We start from the raw sequence: 24,645 nt of genomic DNA, 5'->3' as shown, positions 1-24,645 counted from the left end.
GGTCCTCTACTTCGACAATGAATCCACACATAAAACGGTCAACGGAATCGTTTATAGTCATCTCCTTCCAGGCTTTTTCATCTATGAACTATGGTGAAATGGTGATTGGCATCTAAACTTTCATAGTATTACTACAACGACCGGAAACACAGTTCGTCTTTCAATCATCCACATGGGGATAACCAATGAGGAGATGGCATGTGGGTACCCGCTTCAATAAACCAATGAGGAGATGGGAGAGGCAGGACTTGCAGCGCGATCAGCGACAGAAATAGAAAGGACTTCTATTTCAGCCCTTGGCAACGCAGACGCTCATTGATGTGCGTGATTTGATTTGAGCAGTGTGCGTACAGTAATTGAATAACAGATTGCGAAATATATTTTGCACGCGACGCGAGCAGTGTGGTCAGCCTGTTAGGTTCTAACTGTTAGAAACTGGGACATGCTGGGACATGCTTAACACCCCGGCCGTCCTACAATCTAAACTAGATGCCCTCAATCTCACACAAATTATCAAGGAACCTAACAGGTACAACCCTAAAACCATAACCATGGACAGCCTCTTAGATATCATCCTGACCAACTTTCCCTCTAAATACACCTCTGTTGTCTTCAACCAGGATCTCAGCGATCATTGCCTCATTGCCTGCGTGCGTAATGGGTCCGCGGTCAAACAAACACCCCTCATCACTGTCAAACGCTCTCTAAAACACTTTCAGTGAGCAGGCCTTTCTAATCGACCTGGCCCGGGTATCCTGGAAGGATATTGACCTCATCCCGTCAGTAGGGGATGCCTGGTTGCTCTTTAAAAGTGCTTTCCTCTTCATCTTAAATAAGCATGCCCCATTCAAAAAATGTAGAACTAAGAACAGATATCACCCCAGACTTGACTGCCCTTGACCACCACAAAAACATCCTGTGGCGTTCTGCATTAGCATCGAATAGCCCCCACGATATGCAGCTTTTCAGGGAAGTCAGGAACCAATACACTCAGTCAGTTAGGAAAGCTAAGGCTAGCTTTTTCAAACAGAAATTTGCTTCCTGTAGCACTAATTCCGAAACGCTTTGGGACACTGTAAAGTCCATGGAGATTAAGAGCACCTCCTCCCAGCTGCCCACTGCACTGAGGGTGGGAAACATTGTTACCACAGATAAAACTACTAATCGATAATTTCAATAAGCATTTTTCTACGGCTAGCCATGCTTTCCACCTGGCTAGCCTTACCCCGGCCAAGATCTCAGCACCCCCTGCAGCAATTTGCCCAAGCCCCCCACTCTTCTCCTTCACCCAAATCCAGACAGCTGATGTTCTGAAAGAGCTGCAAAATCTGGATCCCTACAAATCAGCTGGGCTAGACAATCTGGACCCTCTCTGTCTAAAATTATCATCCAAAATTGTTGTAATCCCATTACTAGCCTATTCAACCTCTCTTTCTTATCGTCTGAGATCCCCGAAGATTGGAAAGCTGCCGCGGTCCTCCTCCTCTTCAAAGGTTGAGACACTCTAGACCCAAAGTGTTATAGACCAATATTCATCCTGCCCTGCCTTTCTAATCTTCAAAAACCAAGTTAAAACTTGTTCAGTATAGGGGGCGATATTTCCCCTTTGGATGAATTGCGTGCCCATAGTAAACTGCATGAAAATCTGTCCTAAATTGCTAATATATGCAAATTATTATTATTATTGGATAGAAAACACGCTGAAGCTTCTAAAACCGTTTGAATTATGTCTGTGAGTATAACAGAACTCACAGGGCAGGCAATCTTCCAAACTAGTTTTGAGATCCTGAAAGTTGGGGCAACTTATTTTCCACACTCTCATTTTGTGAAAATGATGAAAATTACAGGCCTCTCTCATCTTTTTAAGTGGGAGAACCTGCACAATTGGTGGCTGACTAAATACTGTTTTGCCCCACTGTACATCCGGCCCTTCTTTGGACACTGTGCTAACAAACCTCCAAATGAACTTAATGCCATACAGCACTCCTTCCGAGGTCTCCAACTGCTTTTAAATACAAGTTAAACTAAGTGCACGCTCTTCAACCGATCACTGCCTGCACCCTCCTGCCTGACTAGCATCACTACTCTGGACGGTTCTGACTTAGAGTATGTGGACAACTACAAATACCTAGGTGTCTGGTTAGACCGTAAACTCTCCTTCCAGACTCACGTTAAACATCTCCAATCCAAAATAAAATCTAGAATTGGCTTCCTATTTCACAACAAAGCCTCCTTCACTCATGCTGCTAAACATACCCTCGTAAAACTGACTATCCTACCAATCCTTGACTTCAGCGATTTCATTTACAAAATAGCCTCCAACACTCTACTCAGACTACATCCAATTTGCTATCACAGTGCCTTTCGATTTGTCACCAAAGCCCCATACACAACCCACCATTGCAACCTGTATGCTCTCGTTGGCTGGCCCTCACTACATATTCGTCGCCAAACCCACTGGCTCCAGGTCATCAATAAGTCTTTGCTAAGTAAAGCACCGCCTTATCTCAGCTCACTGGTCACCATAGCAACACCCACCCGTAGCACGCGCTCCAGCAGGGATGTTTCACTGGTCATCCCCAAAGCCAACACTTCCTTTTGCCGCCTTTCCTTCCAGTTCTCTGCTGCCAATGACTTGAACGAATTGCATAAATCACTGAAGCTGGAGTCTTATATCTCCCTCTTTAACTTTAAGCATCAGCTGTCAGAGCAGCTCGCAAGATCACTGTACCTGTACACAGCCAATCTATAAATAGCACACCCGATTACCTCATCCCCATATTGTTACTTACCCTCTTGCTCTTTTGCACCCCAGTATCTCTATTCTCTACTTGCACATCATCATCTGCACATCTGTCATTCCAGTGTAAATACTAAATTGTAATTATTTTGCCTCCATGGCCTTTATTGCTTTACCTCCCGACTCTTCTACATTTGCACATACTGTACATAGATTTTTCTATTGTGTTAATGACTGTAGGTTTGTTTATGTGTAACTCTGTGTTGTTGTTTTGTCGCACTGCTTTGCTTTATCTTGGCCAGGTCGAGGTAAATGAGAACTTGTTCTCAACTGGCCTACCTGGTGGAAAAAAAAACTCTCAGACTAGAAACTATAATAATAAACTATGACCAAATATGAAGCCGTGTGTGTAAGTGAGGATCTATTATTTAATTGTGTAATATTTCTCTTTTTCTCTCTACTACCTCTCTCAATGTATACCAAAGTAACAAATATTTAACAACTTTTCAATGTTTTGTATTGCAATTATTAATATGTTACATAGTGTGCATCTGTGATAACTTTATGTAATAGATTCTGTCTGTCTCTCTGTCTGTCTGTCTGTCTGTCTGTCTGTCTGTGTCTCTCTGTGTCTCTGTGTCTCTCTGTGTCTGTCTGTCTGTGTCTGTCTGTCTGTGTCTCTCTCTCTCTGTGTCTCTGTGTCTCTCTGTGTCTGTCTGTCTGTGTCTGTCTGTCTGTCTGTGTCTGTCTGTCTGTGTCTGTCTGTGTGTGTGTGTGGAAAAGACAAATTACATGACATTGACTCCTGAGTGTTGAACTTTTGCCTTCTCTATAGCCACCCTGGTTATTATCTGACCATGCTGGTAATCTAGGAACGTAGGAATATCTTGAATAACAATAAGGGGCACACCCCTAAAATGGCGCCACCAAACTCTGCACCACCTGTACTCTACACACAGAGACGCATACAAAGCTCTCCCTCGTCCTCCATTTGGCAAATCTGACCATAATTCTATCCACCTGATTCCTGCTTACAAGCAAAAATTAAAGTAGAGAGCACCAGTGATTAGATAAAAAAAAGTGGTCAAGTGAAGCAGATGCTAAGCTACAGGACTGTTTTGCTAGCACAGACTGGAATATGTTCCGAGATTCCTCCGATGGCATTGAGGAGTACACCACATCAGTCATTGGCTTCATCAATAACTGCATCGATGACGTCACCCTCACAGTGACTGTACGTACATACCCCAACCAGAAGCCATGGATTACAAGCAATATCCGCACGGAGCTAAAGGCTAGAGCTGCCACATTCAAGAAGCGGGACTAACCAGGAAGCTTAAAATAAATCCCGCTCTGCCTTCTGGCGAACTATCAAACAGGACTAAGATCAAATCATACTACACCGGCTCTGACTGTCGTCAGATGTGGCAGTTCTTGCAAACCATTACAGACTACAAAGGGAAAAAAAGTAGAGAGCTGCCCAGTGACACGAGCCTACCAGACGAGCTAAACTACTTCTATGCTCGCTTCGAGGCAAATAACACTGAAACATTCATGAGAGTACCAGATGTTCTGGAAGACTGTGTGATCATAATCTCCGCAATCGATGTGAGTAAGACCGTTAAACAGGTCAACATTCACAAGGCTGCAGGGCCAGACGGATTACCAGGGCGTGTACTCTGAGCATGAGCTGACCAACTGGCAAGTGTCTTCACTAACATTTTTAACCTCTACCTGTCGAATCTGTAATACCAAAATGTTTAAGGCAGACCACCATAGTACCTGTGCCCAAGAACACAAAGTTAACCTGCCGAAAGGACTACCGACCCGTAGCACCCACGTCTGTAGCAATGAAATGCTTTGAAAGGCTGATCATGGCTCACATCAACACCATTATCCCAGAAACACAAGACCCACTCCAATTTGCATACCGCTCCAACAGATCCACAGATGATGCAATCTCTATTGCACTCCACCCTACCCTTTCCCACATGGACAAAATGAACACCTATGTGAGAATGCTATTCATTGACTACAGCTACGCGTTCAACGCCATAGTGCCCTCAAAGCTCATAAATAAGCTAAGGACCCTGGGACTAAACAACTGGATCCTGGACTTCCTGACGGGCCGCCCCCAGGTGGTAAGAGTAGGTAACAACACATCCGTCACGCTGATCCTCAATACAGGGGCCCCTCAGGGGTACGTGCTCAGTCCCCTCCTGTACTCCCTGTTCACTCATGACTGCACAGCCAGGCACGACTCGGGAGGTCAGAGACCTGGCCGCGTAGTGCCAGGACAACAACCTCTCCCTCAATGTGATTAAGACAAAGTAGATGATTGTAGACTACAGGAAAAAGCATTCCCCCGAGCATGCCCCCAATCTCATCGACAGGGCTGCAGTGGAGCAGGTTGAGAGCTTCAAGTTCCTTGGTGTCCACATCACCAACAAACTAACATGGTCCAAGCACACCAAGACAGTCGTGAAGAGGGCACAACAAAACCTATTCCCCTCAGGAGACTGACAAGATTTTATTTCTTATTCGTAACTTTTAAACTGCATTGTTAGTTAAGGGCTTGTAAGTAAGCATTTCACTGTAAGGTCTGCACCTGTTGTATTCGGCGCATGTGACTAATACAATTTGATTTGTTTTGAGGTAATGAGTAATAAGATGTTTGACTGTTTATCGTTGTGAAAGACATATAACTTATAGAGTTTATTTCGGGAGATGGTAATTCTTCCATAGTGCCCCAAATCTTAATGACATAATTGTTACATTATTAATTTAATTGGGTAACAATTAAACATAGTTATTGAATTAAATAAATAACAGTCATCAGATTAATGAACGTAAAGTCAAGACACATTAAATTAATAATTCTCCAAAAATGTGATGTCATTGTCTTTCAGAACTGTTCCAATTTGAAACATTGTTAATATTTGTTACTTAGAGAGAGAGAATTACACAATTAGATCATCAATGATACTCAATGATACGCTTCATAGTTTGTTATAGTTTATTATTCTAGTTTCTAATCATAGTTTCTAATCATATTTTGAACATAGTTAGCCATAGTTTTAAATCATACTTTCTAATCATATTTTCTAGTCTGAAAGGTTTTGATATAATAAGAGGGTCAAATAGAACCTAAGAGGGCAGAATCTATTGTCTACAAACAGTATGAATAAAAACAATGGGGGTCGGGGGAGTAAAATGTGGAAATGCTCGCAGCCGAGCGGAAATGGAGGAAAACTCGCCTCCCTGCGGACCTGACATCCTTTCACTCCCTCCTCTCTACATTTTCCTCTTCTCTCTCTGCTGCTAAAGCCACTTTCTACCACTCTAAATTCCAAGCATCTGCCTCTAACCCTAGGAAGCTCTTTGCAACCTTCTCCTCCCTCCTGAATCCTCCTCCCCCTCCCCCTCCTCCCTCTCTGCAGATGACTTCGTCAACCATTTTGAAAAGAAGGTCGACGACATCCGATCCTCGTTTGCTAAGTCAAACGACACCGCTGGTTCTGCTCACACTGCCCTACCCTGTGCTCTGACCTCTTTCTCCCCTCTCTCTCCAGATGAAATCTCGCGTCTTGTGACGGCCGGCCGCCCAACAACCTGCCCGCTTGACCCTATCCCCTCCTCTCTTCTCCAGACCATTTCCGGAGACCTTCTCCCTTACCTCACCTCGCTCATCAACTCATCCCTGACCGCTGGCTACGTCCCTTCCGTCTTCAAGAGAGCGAGAGTTGCACCCCTTCTGAAAAAACCTACACTCGATCCCTCCGATGTCAACAACTACAGACCAGTATCCCTTCTTTCTTTTCTCTCCAAAACTCTTGAACGTGCCGTCCTTGGCCAGCTCTCCCGCTATCTCTCTCAGAATGACCTTCTTGATCCAAATCAGTCAGGTTTCAAGACTAGTCATTCAACTGAGACTGCTCTTCTCTGTATCACGGAGGCGCTCCGCACTGCTAAAGCTAACTCTCTCTCCTCTGCTCTCATCCTTCTAGACCTATCGGCTGCCTTCGATACTGTGAACCATCAGATCCTCCTCTCCACCCTCTCCGAGTTGGGCATCTCCGGCGCGGCCCACGCTTGGATTGCGTCCTACCTGACAGGTCGCTCCTACCAGGTGGCGTGGCGAGAATCCGTCTCCACACCACGTGCTCTCACCACTGGTGTCCCCAGGGCTCTGTTCTAGGCCCTCTCCTATTCTCGCTATACACCAAGTCACTTGGCTCTGTCATAAGCTCACATGGTCTCTCCTATCATTGCTATGCAGACGACACACAATTAATCTTCTCCTTTCCCCCTTCTGATGACCAGGTGGCGAATCGCATCTCTGCATGTCTGGCAGACATATCAGTGTGGATGACGGATCACCACCTCAAGCTGAACCTCGGCAAGACGGAGCTGCTCTTCCTCCCGGGAAGGACTGCCCGTTCCATGATCTCGCCATCACGGTTGACAACTCCATTGTGTCCTCCTCCCAGAGCGCTAAGAACCTTGGCGTGATCCTGGACAACACCCTGTCGTTCTCAACTAACATCAAGGCGGTGGCCCGTTCCTGTAGGTTCATGCTCTACAACATCCGCAGAGTACGACCCTGCCTCACACAGGAAGCGGCGCAGGTCCTAATCCAGGCACTTGTCATCTCCCGTCTGGATTACTGCAACTCGCTGTTGGCTGGGCTCCCTGTCTGTGCCATTAAACCCCTACAACTCATCCAGAACGCCGCAGCCCGTCTGGTGTTCAACCTTCCCAAGTTCTCTCACGTCACCCCGCTCCTCCGCTCTCTCCACTGGCTTCCAGTTGAAGCTCGCATCCGCTACAAGACCATGGTGCTTGCCTACGGAGCTGTGAGGGGAACGGCACCTCAGTACCTCCAGGCTCTGATCAGGCCCTACACCCAAACAAGGGCACTGCGTTCATCCACCTCTGGCCTGCTCGCCTCCCTACCACTGAGGAAGTACAGTTCCCGCTCAGCCCAGTCAAAACTGTTCGCTGCTCTGGCCCCCCAATGGTGGAACAAACTCCCTCACGACGCCAGGACAGCGGAGTCAATCACCACCTTCCGGAGACACCTGAAACCCCACCTCTTTAAGGAATACCTAGGATAGGATAAAGTAATCCCTCTCCCCCCCCCTTAAAAGATTTAGATGCACTACTGTTCCACTGGATGTCATAAGGTGAATGCACCAATTTGTAAGTCGCTCTGGACAAGAGCGTCTGCTAAATGACTTAAATGTAAATGTAAATGTAATGTATCTGTTAAGGTCAGCATTAAAGTGTATATCTTTAAGATTACAATAACACTTTCAATAATGGTATGAGGCATCTGGATTATTTTGGGGGGATTGACTGAGACATCCACCGGACATTCCACGGACATCCCCGGATACCCCCCTGAGAACTCTTTTTAAAAGGGTAAATGTTTGGTATTTGGCAGAACAAATCATTGTTTTACAAGTCACAAATAAGTCTCAAGTCTTAGCACTCAAGTCCCAAGTAAAGTCCCAAGTCCAGACAGGCAGGTCCGAGTCAAGTCTCAAGTCAAGACCGTCAAGTCTCAAGTCCTAAACTTTGAGTTTCGAGTTCTAAACAAGTCATAATGTGTCCTTCACCAAATGTAATAGCATTTCCTATTTTTAACAAGAGTAATAGTTAGTATATTACATTTACGCAAATCATGAATGCTTTTAAAAATATCTATATATTTATTACTTTCCAAATAAACATTATATTTCCATGGAAATACATGGGTAGCCCCCCCATGAAAAGCATTAAACATTTATGGCAATTTAGCTAGCTAGCTTGCACTTGCTAGCTAATTTGTCCTATTTAGCTAGCTTTCTGTTGCTAGCTAATTTGTCCTGGGATATAAACATTGAGTTGTTATTTTACCTGAAATGCAGAAGGTCCTCTACTCCACCACTTAATCCACACAAAACGGTCAACCGAATTGCTTATAGTCATGTCTCCTCCTTCCAGCCTTTTTCTTCTCTTGACTTTATATTGCGGTTGGCAACTTTCATAAATTACATTCATTACCGCCACCGGTCTATTTCGTCTTTCAGTACCTGCTTCTGTAAACCAATGAGGAGATGGGAGAGGCAGGACTTGCACCGGCGATCTGCATCAGAAATAGAACTGACTTCTATTTTAACCATTGGCAATGCAGACGCTCGTTGGCGCATGCGAGCAGTGTGGGTGCAATAATTGAATAATATAGATTTCTAAATGTATTTTGCAACGCTCGCACGTATGTCAGTGGGTTTAGGAACAGCAGTAACATCAGGCAGGATTTAGGCTACCAACTGCCTCGCCAGTTGTAGCTCACTCTTGGTTGCAATGATCACGTTCCTGCACTGACTGTGTGGAGGCTCATTGATTTAACATTAAGTTAGCCTACATGATACACTAGTAAAGTAATAAAATATATAGCTGTCGGCTATATTATCCACAACTTACCGTTCTTTGTGCAGCTTAAAATGTCAAACAAAATTGGAAATTGTTGCACATCCGTCTGCAATTTTCTTCTCGCATGTTTTGCAAGTTGCATCTGTTTTTTTTGTTGATACAGCATCGTCTCTATATCTGGGTATCATCTTTTCAAGGGCTCCATCTGAATTCATCCGCCGACGTTCCTCTGCACTGCCACACACTTTTTCTCAGCTGGCACAGTTTTATTGGCTGCTGTCTGTTTCAAACTGTAATCCGTTAAATGAAGAGTTGATGCACTGCACACTTTTTTAAATAGCATAATTTAAATGACTTGGGCTTGGGGAGGGAATCAAGTCAGGTCGAGTCGTAAGGCTCAAGTCCAAGTCAAATCACAAGTCATTGGTGTTAAAGTCAAAGTTGAGTTGCAAGTCATCATATTTGTGACTCGAGTCTGACTCGAGTCCAAGTCATGTGACTCGAGTCCATACCTCTGGTATTTGTTATTTTATTAGGATCCCCATTAGCTGTTGCAAAAGCAGCAGCTGCTCTTCCTGGGGTCCACACAAAACATAAAACATGACACAATACAGAACATCAATAGACAAGACCATCTCAAGGACAGAACTACATAAACTTCTTTTAAAGGCACACGTAGCCTACATATCAATGCATACACACAAACTATCTAGGTCAAATAGGGGAGAGGTGTTGTGAGGTGTTGCTTTATCAGTGTTTTGAAACCAGGTTTGCTGTTTATTTGAGCAGTATGAGATGGAAGGAAGTTCCATGCAATAAGTGCACTATATAATACTGTACGCTTTCTTGAATTTGTTCTGGATTTGGGGTCTGTGAAAAGACCCCTGGTGGCATGCCAGCCGTGTAAGTGTGTGTGTCAGAGCTGTGTGTAAGTTGACTATGCAAACATTTTGCGATTTCCAACACAATGTTTCTTATCAAAAGAAGTGATGCAGTCAGTCTCTCCTCAACTCTTGGCCAAGAGACAGGCATGCATAGTATTAATATCAGCCCTCTGATTACAATGAAGAGCAAAACGTGCCACTCTGTTCTGGGCCAGCTGCAGCTTAACTAGATGTTTCCTTGCACCACTGGACCACACGACTAGACAATAATCAAGATTAGACAAAACTAGAGCCTGCGGGACTTGCATTTTGGAGTGCGGTGTCAAAAATCACAGCATCTCTTTACTACGGACAGACCTCTCCCTATCTTTACAACCATTGAATCTATATGTTTTGACCATGACAGTTTACAATCTAAGGTAACACCAAGTAATTTAGTCTCCTCAACTTGCTCAACAGCCACAACATTCATTACCAGATTCAGCTGAGGTCTAGAACTTAAGGAATGATTTATACCAAATAAAATGCTCTAAGGTTTAGAGATGTTCAGGACCAGTTTATTACTGGTCACCCATTTCAAAACAGACTGCAACTCTTTGTTAAGGGTTTCACTGACTTCATTTGCTGTGGTTGCTGATGCGTATATGGTTGAATCATCAGCATTCATGAACACACTTGCTTTGTTTAATGCCAGTGACAGGTCATAGGTAAAAATAGAAAAGAGTAGAGGGACTAGAGAGCTGCCCTGCGGTACACCACACTTTACATGTTTGGCATTAGAGAAGCTTCCATTAAAGAAAACCCATTGAGTTCTGTTAGATAGATAGCTCTGAATCCACGATATGGCAGAGGTTGAAAAGCCATAACACATACGTTTTTTCAACAACAGGTTATGGTCAATAATATCAAAGGCTGCACTGAAATCTAACAGTACAGGTCCCACAATTGTCTTATCACTTTCTTTCAACCAATCATCTGTCATTTGTGTCAGTGTTGAGTGCCCTTCTCTATAAGCATGCTGAAAGTCTGTTGTTATTTTGTTTACAGAGAAAGAGCATTGTATTTGGTCGAACACCATTTTTAGCAACAGTTTGCTAAGAGCTGGCAGCAAGCTTTTACAGGTCTGCTGTTAGAACCAGTAAAGGCCCCTTTACCACTCTTGGGTAGCGGAATTACTTGGCTTCCCTCCAGGCCTGAGGACAAAGACGTTCCTTCAGGATTCAGGTGAAAAATATGACAGATAGGAGGGTCTATATAGTCTCTCAATTTGCAGTAAACATGCTAGTCAGATATGCAGCCAGACTTATTAGCCACTCGTTTTGCCCCGTCTCTTTCAACCACACAGTTTTCCAATTCCTCATCAACCCATGGAATCTTAACAGTTCTAACAGTCAGTTTCTTAACAGGTGCATGTTTATCAATAATTGGAAGAAGCAATTTCATAAATCCATCAAGTGCAGCGTCTGGATGCTCCTCATTAATCACATCAGACCAACAAATATGTTTAACATCATCCACATAATAGTCACAGCAAAATATTTTGCATGATCTCTTACACACTTTAGGCCCAGCTGTTGGAACTTTGATTTCCTGGATATAGCCACTGTATTGTGACCACTGCATCCAATGGGTACAGACACAGCTTTAGAACAAAGTTCTACAATATTAGTAAAAATGTGATCAATACAAGTGGATGATCTTGTTCCTGTAGTGTTTGTAAACACCCTGGTAGGTTGATTAATAACCTGAACCAGATTACAGGCACTGGTTACAGTGAAAATCTTCCTCTTGAGCAGACAGCGTGATGAAAACCAGTCAATATTCAGGTCCCCAAGAAGGTAGACCTCTCTGTTTACATCACATACACTATCAAGCATTTCACACATATCATTTAGATACCGACTGTTAGCACTTGGTGGCCTTTAGCAACACCCCAAAAGAAAAGGCTTTAGATGTGCCAAATCAACCTGCAACCACAACACTTCAAAAACACTTGACATAAGTTCTTCTCTAAGCATTACAGGGATATGGCTCTGAATATATACAGAAACTCCTCCCCCATAAGCATTTATGTCTCTTCTATAGATGGTATATCCTTGTATTGCTACTGCTGTATCATCAAATGAATTATCTAGGTGAGTCTCAGAAATTGTTAATATATGAATGTTATCTGATGTTATCAAGTTATTGATTTCATTAACCTCATTTCTAAGGCTATGTTATGGATACCAGTATCCTGTGTGTGTGTATCCTGTGTGTGTGTGTATGTATCCTGTGTTGTTTTCTCTCCTTCTCCCCTCACAGGTGAAAATCATCACTCCCCAATCAGTCACCAATCCAATCATCAATCAGAAGACACACCTCCTCCTGTTTCCTACCCTATCACAGTTCCTTTCCCTTGGTTTAAAAACCCCATCAGTTGTTTGCTCTAGAGCTCAATCTCTTTGTAAATGCCATGTCTGTAGGTATCGGTGTTCCACTCTCTCTTTGTGTGTTAACCTCTCTTTTGTTTGAGCACCTCCATAGCACTTTGTCCTCACCAGTGAGTATTGTTTTTGGTTATGGTGTTTTTGTTTGATTGCTGGTGGGAAAAGGGGAAACCAAGACAAGTCACCCATGGGCATACACTACCCGTAGGTAGACTTTGTTAAATACACTAGTTAGAACTGGGCGGACCACCCACTGTATTTTTGGTTAGTTAGCTGTTGTTAAAGTAGTCTAGCTTAGGGGTGTTTTTGAATACTTATTGTTTCTTTCCTTGGGTCCAGCTCAGCCCCTTTTCCTGCTCCCCCCATTACCGTGTGTTTTACAATAAACCCTGAGTTTGACGGTAGATTTCAGTTGTCCTGGTTATTTCGTTCTCACAATTATAATTTGCATGAGTTATGTTACGGGTCTCACTACCATCCCCCCCTAGACTGTCGGGCCAAAAGGGATTCGTAACAGGCTACATATATTAATATGGGCTATTTTCAGCCCTTTCCTGGGTTGCTTATCAGAGATAGACATAATATAGAAAATAGCAAACAAAGCAAGAGAAAAAAATATACATTCAGCAGTCCATTAATCAATTGGTGTGTGTGCTGCAGGGTTGAACTTATGAACCCATAGGCTTGGCTCTCTCATCCCTTCCAGGCTTCTGGATAGTCCTCATTGAGGAAGATATACGCTCCTCTCAAGTTATTGGCTCTTTCCAGAACAGCTACCTTGTCCTTGAACCTCAGGAACTTGACTACTATCGGCCTATCACCTGGGCCGGTGGTGGGTTTTCCGTCCTGTGGGTGTGCTCCACCTCAATCTTCCTGTGGTCCATCTTCAATTTCTCAGAGATCCGTCCAGGTCTCATGGAGATTCTGCAATTCCGTCCACAACCATGTTCCTGTTTCAACTCATCAGGGTGAACCTGGGAAAACTGTTCTTCAGGTTCTGGACCTCTCTTGGCAGGTCGTCCATTCCTTTATTAGTTGAATCCACACTTGAAGCTATTTTGTTGTTGTAACAATTGCTTGTGGGACTTTTTGATCATTTAAAAGATCCTTCACGTGCGTCCTCAACGGTACTGCCACCGGCTTTGGTCTTTGTCATGGTAGCTAGCGACGTAGGTTACGCTGTTACTCCTCGCAGCTCCAGACATGGCAGGGCAGCGTGTCCAGTCCTGCTCCAGGACAGGAGCCTTCCTCTGCACCGGTGCCCAGTCCAGGCAAGGCATCCAGTCCCGCTCCAAGGTCGGAGCCTTCCTCTGTGCCAAGTCCGGGCACGGCAGTGTGTGTGTGTGTGTGTGATGGAAGAAAAAAAAGCTATGTGTATTGTAACACAATGGTCACGCAATGTTCTATTTTAGTTTACCCCTCCCCCCCACACAAACACATACAAGAGGAAGTTACAGGGTTCAGTCATTAATCTAATGGATTAAGTCGGACAAGACTCTGAAATGGGATTGGGAGGATTTGACTCAGGAAGTGTTCTGTCTCTGGGCTAAAAGGGTTGGTCTGGGGCAATCTGGGATTGATACACAATTTGATTGTTTATATATAGCCATTGATAGTTGATGAATATCAATAATAAATGCCTCATGAGATTAGTTCAACTGTCTTTCTCCATCACAATCCAAAATATTAGATTTTTAACAAAATTATTGTAAGCTTCAAAACATTAATTTTGATAAAATAGATCAAGAAAATACCATCTATACATGTGACATTGTTACATTTCTCCAGCCCTACAGATGCAGGATCTTCATTTGAGCCAGTTTGCTACAGCAAGAAAATAAGAGTGGTTGATGCAATTTCCGTTAGGGCAAATCAAGTCGGACATTTTAAAGTGAAAATTATAAACTTTAGAAGCCTTTTTTAACATTGAATACACTTTAAGTTTGCATTTCCGGCTCTTCAGGAAAATTCTCAACAACAAAAGACTGATCAAATTAAGATAAATCTGTATTCATCGATCCTACGTCTCTATCTGTCTGAGATTGCTCCTTTAATAAGATGACGTGGGGCCAGATACCAAATGGGACAGGCCTCAGGTCCAGGTGGGACAGAAGCAGACGACCAAGGTCACTGTTAAGATGCAAAACATGTGAGGGATTGGAATTGTTTGAGCAAGTGAAGTCCTGAAGGATTTAGAAAAGTTTGAATGGGCCTTGCCTAGAAACCAACTAAAAGATGCCTGACAATTAAACAATATGTCTTTGTTACTTTGTTATACTGTATAGGTCTTACAGTACAGTGTTCTTATTACCCCCCCCCCCCCCCCCAATTCAATCCATCACAAGGTCTGTAAGTGGACAGTTTTAAAATGATTTCCTGGTCAATCAGAATGCTCATATCCGTGTTCCATTTCAAACTTTTTTTCTCCCGTTTCGACCTCTGAGAGTGGCCCAGGTGAGAGTGGAAGTTGCTCATAATCAGCACAGATCTAGGGCCAGTTTAAACTTTGAAACCCCATGATAAAGGTCAGGATTGGCATTGTGAGAGCTGATCCAGGACCTGTGGTTTGGGAGCATTTGGCTGGAGCTGATACTCTCTCTGTCCTCCTGTGATACTCAAAGGTAATTTGTGATTTGAGGTTGACATTTGGCGCAGCTAATTATAATAGACTAATCTGATTAGGAGGTGGGGGTTGGGGGGGGTCTGTACAAGAGTCTCCTCCCAATCTGTCATCGTGCCATCTGGAGAACGTCCTGAAGAGGAGAGTTGAGGAACAGGGTAATCCAGTTGGACAACCCGAACACTGCGGTCCCATAGAGGGCGAGAGACTACACTTTCCCTGCATCGACTGTCCCCACAACCAATAGGTGAGTGTCGGCCCGAGGAGAGGAAGTAGCGACTAACTTCAGTCTTGGCCATTAGCCTGGACCAGTGTTCAGGGAGATTCTAGCTCAACTGAGCAATTCACTCAGTTAAATGTATGCATTTAGAATGTCTTTTTCGATTTTTTTTATTGGGGATGGATTTATTTTTATTGACGGGAGTCAACAAAGCCATACTACATTTTATGTATTTTTATCAAAATTCGAATAGGATCAATTAATCGATGTGTTTGTATAATTGACTACTCTGAGTTGTTTTCACTATTGTTAGACATAACTCAGAGGTCTCTTTCTAGACTCATAGGCCATATCAATGGCCTTTTTGGGACAGAAATAAATGGATGAGTGCGGTGTGTGTTTCCTCAGTGTGGCCAGAAGTCACAATGTAATAAATCTGTTGTTTGCACAACCCACTGTCACAGTGGCTTTCCTTACCTGTTATAATTGTTCATGTGACATAAATGCTCGTTTTGGGTTTGGCTGGTTGCCTGATTATGTAGGCACAGCGTGTTGGTAGAGGGTAGGACTGAAGTAGTACCCAAAAAAGAACACCAACCACGTAGCCTTCATGTTTTTCCAAAGTTCAGCTATATGACGTATTCTTTTAGGATAGGGAAGAGTCAACAAGGCCATGGAAACAGACATGTCAATAGTTAATTGGGTTTGTTCATACACTCAGATGTCTAAGGCTCTCATTTTGCAGGCCAGCAGATTCATTTCCCTCCCCCCAAAAATATAATATGTACTGTATATATTTTGGAACTCAGTCGGGGTATTCTCACATCCCCATGGCAAAACGTGTAGAATTGCAGGAAATTAACTCTACAACTTAATAAAATGTCTCTCTGCTGTCAAGTGACCAGCGAGCCACTGCGGCCCCTCGTGATCAGTTCAGTTCAGTTTTTTTGTGGCCCCCACCCCATCAAAGCTGCCCATCCCTGACCTGACATGTCTTTTACTGTGTCAGTGCAAACCCATCGAGGTCAACTCTACTTAAAAACAAGACTTTATTCGAGTAGAATTCCTGGCGACTAGCCATACAAAGTTACACAATGGATAGGGTGTGGTCTTATTGGGTAATCCTGTCCCGCAACGTTCTTTAGCTTGCTGTGACATCCTACAGTTATTTCACCACACATGACATTCTTAAGAAAGAGGAATTCTATGGATTGGAAAGGTAAAGATTAAGGTCTGGGTTCAACCCACTGGAAGCACCTTGTTCAAGACTGATACAAGAATATCAAACAAGTATGTGCCAATCTGGTCAATAAGTGAATTCATTCACAAATCCAGAAGGATTTAGATTCATTTGGATCTTTACTGACGAGCAACTGACGATCAGAGTTACTTGATGTTTAGTTAGTGTGCCCTCTCACTGATCCTCTCCCCCTCCTTCCTTCTCAGGGAAAGATGGCTCGGGATATGTCAGACATTGACATCCTTAAGATGGAGCTGGAACAGCTGAAGAAAGAAGTCTCGACACCCAGGGAGCCTGTACGTAAAATCAATGGGTCCATAAAGAGAAGCTCTGTAGCATTACAAAAGGCATCACCGTGCACTGATACAGTCCCATTGAACTGAATTAGAATGCTTCTATTGACCCCTCTCCGTTTCTCTTAGGTGTCCAAGACATCCAAGGACACCATGGACTGGTGTGAGGCTGCGTCTGGTACCGACCTCCTGATAACTGGAGTACCAGATGATAAGAACCCCTATAAGCCTGAGAAGGGAGGCTGCATAATCACCTAGCCCTCCCGGGGGACAAACAGCCCCGGGCGGGACACAGGGAAAACCATCATGTTGTACTTACATAGGAACACATGGCAAACTTATTGCAGCTATTTATCGCTCTTTACAGTGCTGAAGAGGCTGACACTGGAGAGAAAAAATCTGAGAGACATCCACTAAGTTAGCCAGTTTAGGACAACACAACATGTCACACTGACTAGGCTACACAAGGTCACCCGAGGCCACTGGGAGCTGAGGAGGAGATTTATCCAGAGACGATTCAGGGGATTAGAGGGATCACTTGGTTACAATGGTGTCCTTCCTTTCTCCTTTCTCCTCCCTCTCACCTGTCAGTTGCCTCTGGCGGTTATAGAGCTTCCAAACAGGCTCTGGAATGTTCCAATTGCACCCACCACTGACTGGCTTTTGTTTTGCTTGTGAATAAAGTGTACCCAGTACAGCAGTTTCTTTGATGTCTTTTGGTTCTCTCTGTGACTCCTCTCTTGTTTTGCACCTCATATGAACATGGATCCTCTCATGCTGCACGTGTCCCTTGATTCAATCGAGATGTAATGTACATTTTAGAAATAAAAATTTGTATCAGGAGGTGGGTTGATGTCTGATATATCACCGTGAGCTGATACAGACGCATTTATTTTTAATTTTTTTATTTCACCTTTATTTAACCAGGTAGGCTAGTTGAGAACAAGTTCTCATTTGCAACTGCGACCTGGCCAAGATAAAGCATAGCAGTGTGAACAGACAACACAGAGTTACACATGGAGTAAACAATTAACAAGTCAATAACACAGTAGAAAAAAAAGGGTAGTCTATATACATTGTGTGCGAAAGGCATGAGGAGGTAGACGAATAATTACAATTTTGCAGATTAACACTGGAGTGATAAATGATCAGATGGTCATGTACAGGTAGAGATATTGGTGTGCAAAAGAGCAGAAAAGTAAATAAATAAAAACAGTATGGGGATGAGGTAGGTAAAAATGGGTGGGCTATTTACCGATAGACTATGTACAGCTGCAGAGATCGGTTAGCTGCTCAGATAGCAGATGTTTGAAGTTGGCGAGGGAGATAAAAGTCTCCAACTTCAGCGATTTTTGCAATTCGTTCCAGTCACAGGCAGCAGAGAACTGGAATGAAAGGCGGCCAAATGAGGTGTTGGCTTTAGGGATGATCAGTGAGATACACCTGCTGGAGCGCGTGCTACGGATGGGTGTTGCCATCGTGACCAGTGAACTGAGATAAGGCGGAGCTTTACCTAGCATGGACTTGTAGATGACCTGGAGCCAGTGGGTCTGGCGACGAATATGTAGCGAGGACCAGCCGACTAGAGCATACAGGTCGCAGTGGTGGGTGGTATAAGGTGCTTTAGTGACAAAAAGGATGGCACTGTGATAAACTGCATCCAGTTTGCTGAGTAGAGTATTGGAAGCTATTTTGTAGATGACATCGCCGAAGTCGAGGATCGGTAGGATAGTCAGTTTTACTAGGGTAAGTTTGGCGGCGTGAGTGAAGGAGGCTTTGTTGCGGAATAGAAAGCCGACTCTAGATTTGATTTTCGATTGGAGATATTTGATATGAGTCTGGAAGGAGAGTTTACAGTCCAGCCAGACACCTAGGTACTTATAGATGTCCACATATTCAAGGTCGGAACCATTGAACTAGAACGTTGAATTGTAAGAATTCAAACTCTTTTTCAGTCACTTTTTTTGGATAGTCCCATAATGATGATCTACAGATTGGCATACTATCAACAAACAATCTCTTGATATCCAACAGCTTGATAAGGTTCCAGTTAAGGTTTGAATAAGGGTAAGGGTTAAGGTAAGGGTAACAGTTACCTTTAGGGTTAGGATAAAGGTTAAGGTTAGTAGTTAGTTAGTTGAAATGTTGAAAGTGGTCAGGATTAGCCGGATCAAGTGGGCCGACTGCACCCTCTCCTGGAGGTGGGCCGCTGTACAGCCACTACTGATGAGCTCACCTGAGGCCAATTGACTGATTATTGTTTGTGCTATCTTAAGGACCTGACTGAAGGGGCAGAATGATTATGAACCGGAGATGGTGAATTCCAGGGACAGTAGGATGCCCTGTTATAGGTTCAGCTCAAGCTGTTGGATTGGCGTGTGGTACCAACTGTTAGTTCTTTTTTTTTGGTTTTGTTTGGATAGCCATTACCCTGGCCTTTGTTTGTACGGTCCCGGGGAGAGTTGAAAGAATAACTCCCGAAACAGTTTCCTTCTTTTTGTTGAAGTCACGTCTCTGTGTCTCATTTCGTGCTGTCCCGCCCAGGATTTTGTCAGTGGATAGGTATGGCCTTTCACAAAAGTTAATGAACTACAAAGCATATACTTGGGACTATCCAAATAAGTGGTGTCACTCTCTCTCTCACTGCATGAATGGCAAAACTACTGTTGTTAAAGCAAAGTGAGATAATGAGAATAACAGTAAAAAACAAATAATAGTCATGGTGATTAGAGAGGAAATATATACAGTTAAAGTTGGAAGTTTACATACACCTTAGCCAAATACATTTAAACTCAGTTTGACATTTAATCCAAGTAAAAATTACCAGGTTTAGGTCAGTTAGGATCACCACTTTATTTCAAGAATGTGAAATGTCAGAATAATAGTAGAGAGAATTATTTATTTCAGCTTTTATTTATTTCATCACATTCCCAGTGGGTCAGAAGTTTACATAAACTCAATTAGCATTTGGTAGCATTGCCTTTAAATTGTTTAACTTGGGTCAAATGTTTTGGGTAGCCTTCCACAGCTTCCCACAATAAGGGGTGCATTTTGGACCATTCCTCTTGACAGAGCTGGTGTAACTGAGTCAGGTTTGTAGGCCTCCTTGATCGCACACGCTTTTTCAGTTCTGCCCACAGATTTTCTATAGGATTGAGGTCAGGGCTTTGTGATGGCCACTCCAATACCTTGACTTTTTTGTCCTTAAGCCATTTTGCCACAACTTTGGAAGTATGCTTGGGGTCATTGTCCAGAAGACCCATTTGCAACCAAGCTTTAACTTCCTGACTGATGTATTGAGATTTTGCTTCAATATTTCTACATAATTTTCCTCCCTCATGATGCCATCTATGTTGTGAAGTACACCAGTCCCTCCTGCAGCAAAGCACCACCACAACATGATGCTACCACCCCTGTGCTTCACGGTTGGGATGGTGTTCTTCGGCTTGCAAGCCTCCCCCTTTTCACTCCAAACATAACGATGATCTATTTTTTTTCATCAGACCAGAGGACATTTGTCCAAAAAGTACAATCTTTGTCCCCATGTGCAGTTGCAAACCGCAGTCTGGCTTTTTTATGGCGGTTTTGGAGCAGTGACTTCTTCCTTGCTGAGTGGCCTTTCAGGTTATGTTGATATAGGACTCGTTTTAGTGTGGATATAGATACTTTTGTACCCGTTTCCTCCAGCATCTTCACAAGGTCCTTTGCTGTTGTTTTGGGATTGATTTGCACTTTTCACACCAAAGTACGTTCATCTCTAGGAGACAGAACATGTCTCCTTCCTGAATGGTATGACGGCTGTGTGGTCCCATGGTGTTTATACTTGGATACTATTGTTTGTACAGGTGAACGTGGTACCTTCAGGCGTTTGGAAATTGCTCCCAAGGATGAACTAGATTTGTGGAGGCTTACATTTTTTTCTGGCTGATTTATTTGGATTTTCCCATGATGTCAAGCAAAGAGGCACTGGGTTAGAATGTAGGCCTTGAAATACATCCACAGGTACACCTACACCTTCTAAAGCCATGACATAATTTTCTGGAATTTTCCAAGCTGTTTAAAGGCACAGTCAACTTAGTGTATGTAAACTTCTGACCCACTGGAATAGTGATACAATGAATTATATGTGAAATAATCTGTCTGTAATCAATTGTTGGAGAAATTACTTGTGTCGTGCACAAAGCAGATGTCCTAACCGACTTACAAAACTATAGTTTGTTAACAAGAAATTTGTGGAGTGGTTGAAAAAATGCATTTTAATGACTCCAACCTAAGTGTATGTAAACTTCCGACTTCAACTGTATATATACGTATATATACAAGTAACATAAAGGAAACACCAACATAAAGTGTCTTAATAATAGGGTTTTGGGCCACCCTCCCTCTATTAGGGGGATGCGACACCATTCTTCCACAATAAAGTCCACAATTTGGTGTTTTGCTGACGGTTGTGGAAAACACTGTCTCAGGTGCCGCTCCAGAATCTCCCAGAAGTGTTCATTTGGGTTGAGATCTGGTAACTGAGACGGCCATATGGTTTACATCGTTTTGATGCTCATCAAACCAATCAGTGACCACTCGTGCCCTGTGGACAGGAGCATTGTCATCTTGGAAGAGACCCCTCTCTTAAGGATATAAAGTATTCACCATTGGTTGAGGGTGATTGTAACGGTTTTCCTCCTCTTCTGAGGAGGAGTAGGAAGGATCGGACCAATATGCAGCGTGGTAAGTGTTTGTCATTTTATTAAACTGAACTCTACAACGTGAACAACCGAAACATGGGATATTGCTACATTGCTCAACTGTTCTTTATGCATCTAGCATGTGTTTGGGTCCACAGTCTGTTTCGTTGTTGACATGCAAATAGGCATATCTTTTCCCATAATGTGCTATAGCCTAAGTTCTCCTCTTTTCTTTACAGAACCACAATTAATATCAGAGAGAGTGGTGTTGTGGGTGGGTGCCGGGGTGTGTGTGTGGATCTTCATTCAACCCTTGAACTGGAACTACTGCTTGTGTTCTGAATGGACACCCTGTGGTGGTTGCTACCAGCCTCAAATCCAGCACCTACGTTTTTTTCTATCCCTTTTTATTGGTCCTTCCGATTCATAAACAAACCATATTTTTCACTACCAATAGGGGCCCTTCTTTACTAGGCATTGGAAACCCTCCCTGGTCTTTGTGGTTGAGTCTGTGCTTGAAATCCAATGCTCAATTAAAGGACCTTACAGATAATTGTATGTGTGAGTTACAGAGACGAGGTAGTCATTCAAAACTCATGTTAAACGTCATTATTGCAAAGGGGTTGAATGCTTATAGACTCAAGACATTTCAACTCTTCAATTAATGTTTACAAATTTCAAAAAACAGAATTCCATGTTGACATTATGGGGTATTGTATGTAGGCCAGTGACAAAACAAATCTCAATTTAATCCATTATATATTTAGGCCGTAACACAACAAAATATGGATAAAATCAACACCTCCTGTATTGAGTTGCACCCCCCCCATTTTGCCCTATGAACAGCCTCAATTCGCCAGGGCGTGGACTTTACAAGGTGTCCAAAGCGTTCCACGGGGATGCTGGCCCATGTTGACTCCAATGTGTCCCACAGTTGTCAAGTTGTCTGGGTGTCCTTTGGGTGGTGGACCGTTCTTGATTCCCACGGGAAACCCAGCTGTGTTCCAGTTCCTGACACAGACCGGCGAGCCTGGTACCTACTACCGTACCTTGTTCAAAGGCACTTAAATCTTTTGTCTTGCCCATTCAGTCTCTGAATGGTGCACATGCACAATCCATGTCTCAATTGTCTTGAGGCTTAAAATCCCTTCTTTAACCTGTCTCCTCCCCTTCATCTACACTGATTTGAAGTGGATTTAACAAGTGACACCGATAAGGGATCATAGCTTTCACCTGGACTCACCTGGTCAGTCTATGTCATGAAAAGAGCGGGTGTTCTGAAGGTTTTGTGTACTCAGTGTCTATAGATACAATGAGATCATGCAGTATACGTGGAACAACATTGAACAGATACAATGAGATAATCTATGAAATACAGCCGTGCTTGCAGGTCAGTAGTGGGTGTCTGCGTTTTGTGTTTTTGTGTGTAGGTGTGTGTGTGCGACGTATGCACATGGTTCTGTATGGGTGTGTCTCTCTCGCGCTCCCTCTCTATCATGCTTTCTTGCCCATATATATGTCTTTGAACGTAGTCTCTGGGACTTAACGAAGAGTGTTGCCCTCTAGACTCTCAATATTAATGTGCATCTTTCTACTGGTCGTACTGGAACCCTTAATCTGATTAATTCATTCTGTAATCTATTCATGGTCAGGATCAACCCCTTCCCCCTCGCTCTCAGTAAATAATGTACTACCCTCCCACATGCCAACTTTCTTGAAAAAGTGTGTTGAATCATCCCTTTGTCCCTGTATTCATTTGAATATTAACTATGATATGTAGTTGTTTTATCTACCTTAGTTGCATACGCTTGACTGTAAGTCACTGTGGATAACGGTGTCTGCTAAATGGCAAATGTAAATGTTACAATTCATCAGTACATAATTTTCTATTGAGGTCAGCCTAATGACAAGCTTTGTTTGTTGTTTGTGTCTGAAGCTCCCATTTGAAATAGAATGACTAAGTGAACAGATGCAGTTGTTTGTAAAGTGGGAATCATGACACCTTGCGACCTGTTTTTTCAAAAGCAAGCACACGAATGGAACGTCTGGCTCTTTTTGACATTACATGGTACCAACACTAGGTGGTGCTGTTGACCACGTTTTCAATGGTAAACTTCCAGCCATAACAGACTGTTTTGGTATGGTTCCAGATTACTTGCATTGGAAACTCAGCCCAAGGCTAGATATCTGTACCCTTTATCTAAACTCTCTGAAATCGGTGAGTGGAGGAAAATGTATTCTCCAAAATGGCTTAATTTGCAAACCAGGCCCAAATATTAAGGACATAATCTAACATGATTTAAAGCTGTCTTTTTTTCCCCTTTTCTTTTACTGAATGGTGAATCTGAAAGCCATCTAAAATACAGTATGGCCTTCAGTGTACTCCTCTCATATGAAGTACATCAGTTTTGGATGGCTTTATCCCAGAGATTTTGAAATTGTGTGAGCGTGCATGCGTGCGTAAGTGATTGGTGCATGGGTGTATGTGAGCAGGCATGTGAGCAAGTGGGCATGTGTGTCCGAGCCAGCTCTGGAAACACTTGCTATCCTACTGTGTGCGAACTGCAGATCTGTGTATGTGGCAGACTTGTGACAGTGAGAGACAACCTCCTTGAACCTTCATTCACTTCACTGCTATTTCCCCTTAAAGGAGTGATGGTGGTGACTAACAGGCTTGGAGCTCCCCCTGCAGGTCAAACAGCCTCATAGCTTGCAGAGACATTTCCCCCCTGCTGAGACTTTCCAAAGCTGGGCTAGTATACAGGGTCGCATCCCAAATGGTACCCTATTCCCGTTACACTGCACTACTTTTGAGGTCTCTGGTCAAAAGTGGTGGGCTATATAGGAAATAGGGTTCCATTTTTGACGTAGAGAATAATAGTATGAAACAAATGCTGAGAGGGTATATTCTGAGACCTTAGTAGAGGACACATTGAATGCATTTGAACAAGAAACAACAGGCCCTTGTTGCAGCTTGTATCACAGCTTTCATAGCCACACCAAGCGGCCTACATCACAGAAAAGTAATTGTATGGAGTTGCTGACACCAGTTCCTCCCAATAAAGAAGTTGCAAGTGAACAATTAGGTGAAGTGTTTAGTGGGCCTTTAAGCATCAATTG

General features: G+C 43.3%; 1 protein-coding gene across 1 annotated transcript; it reads left to right on the top strand.

The window, feature by feature from the left end:
• Positions 1–15,212: 15,212 nt before the first annotated feature.
• On the top strand, positions 15,213–17,553 carry LOC115109859 (guanine nucleotide-binding protein G(I)/G(S)/G(O) subunit gamma-T2-like). The gene is made up of 3 exons (XM_029635105.2): positions 15,213–15,337; positions 16,757–16,846; positions 16,973–17,553. The coding sequence occupies exons 2-3, from the start codon at positions 16,763–16,765 to the stop codon at positions 17,099–17,101; spliced, it is 213 nt and encodes a 70-aa protein (XP_029490965.1). The 5' UTR covers positions 15,213–15,337; positions 16,757–16,762; the 3' UTR covers positions 17,102–17,553.
• Positions 17,554–24,645: the final 7,092 nt, after the last annotated feature.

The sequence above is a fragment of the Oncorhynchus nerka genome, linkage group LG26 (genome assembly GCF_034236695.1).
Source record: "Oncorhynchus nerka isolate Pitt River linkage group LG26, Oner_Uvic_2.0, whole genome shotgun sequence".
In the NCBI taxonomy this organism is placed as follows: Eukaryota; Metazoa; Chordata; class Actinopteri; order Salmoniformes; family Salmonidae; genus Oncorhynchus; species Oncorhynchus nerka.
Note: the sequence above shows the minus strand (reverse complement) of the source record. Positions and strands in the feature narration are given on the sequence as shown.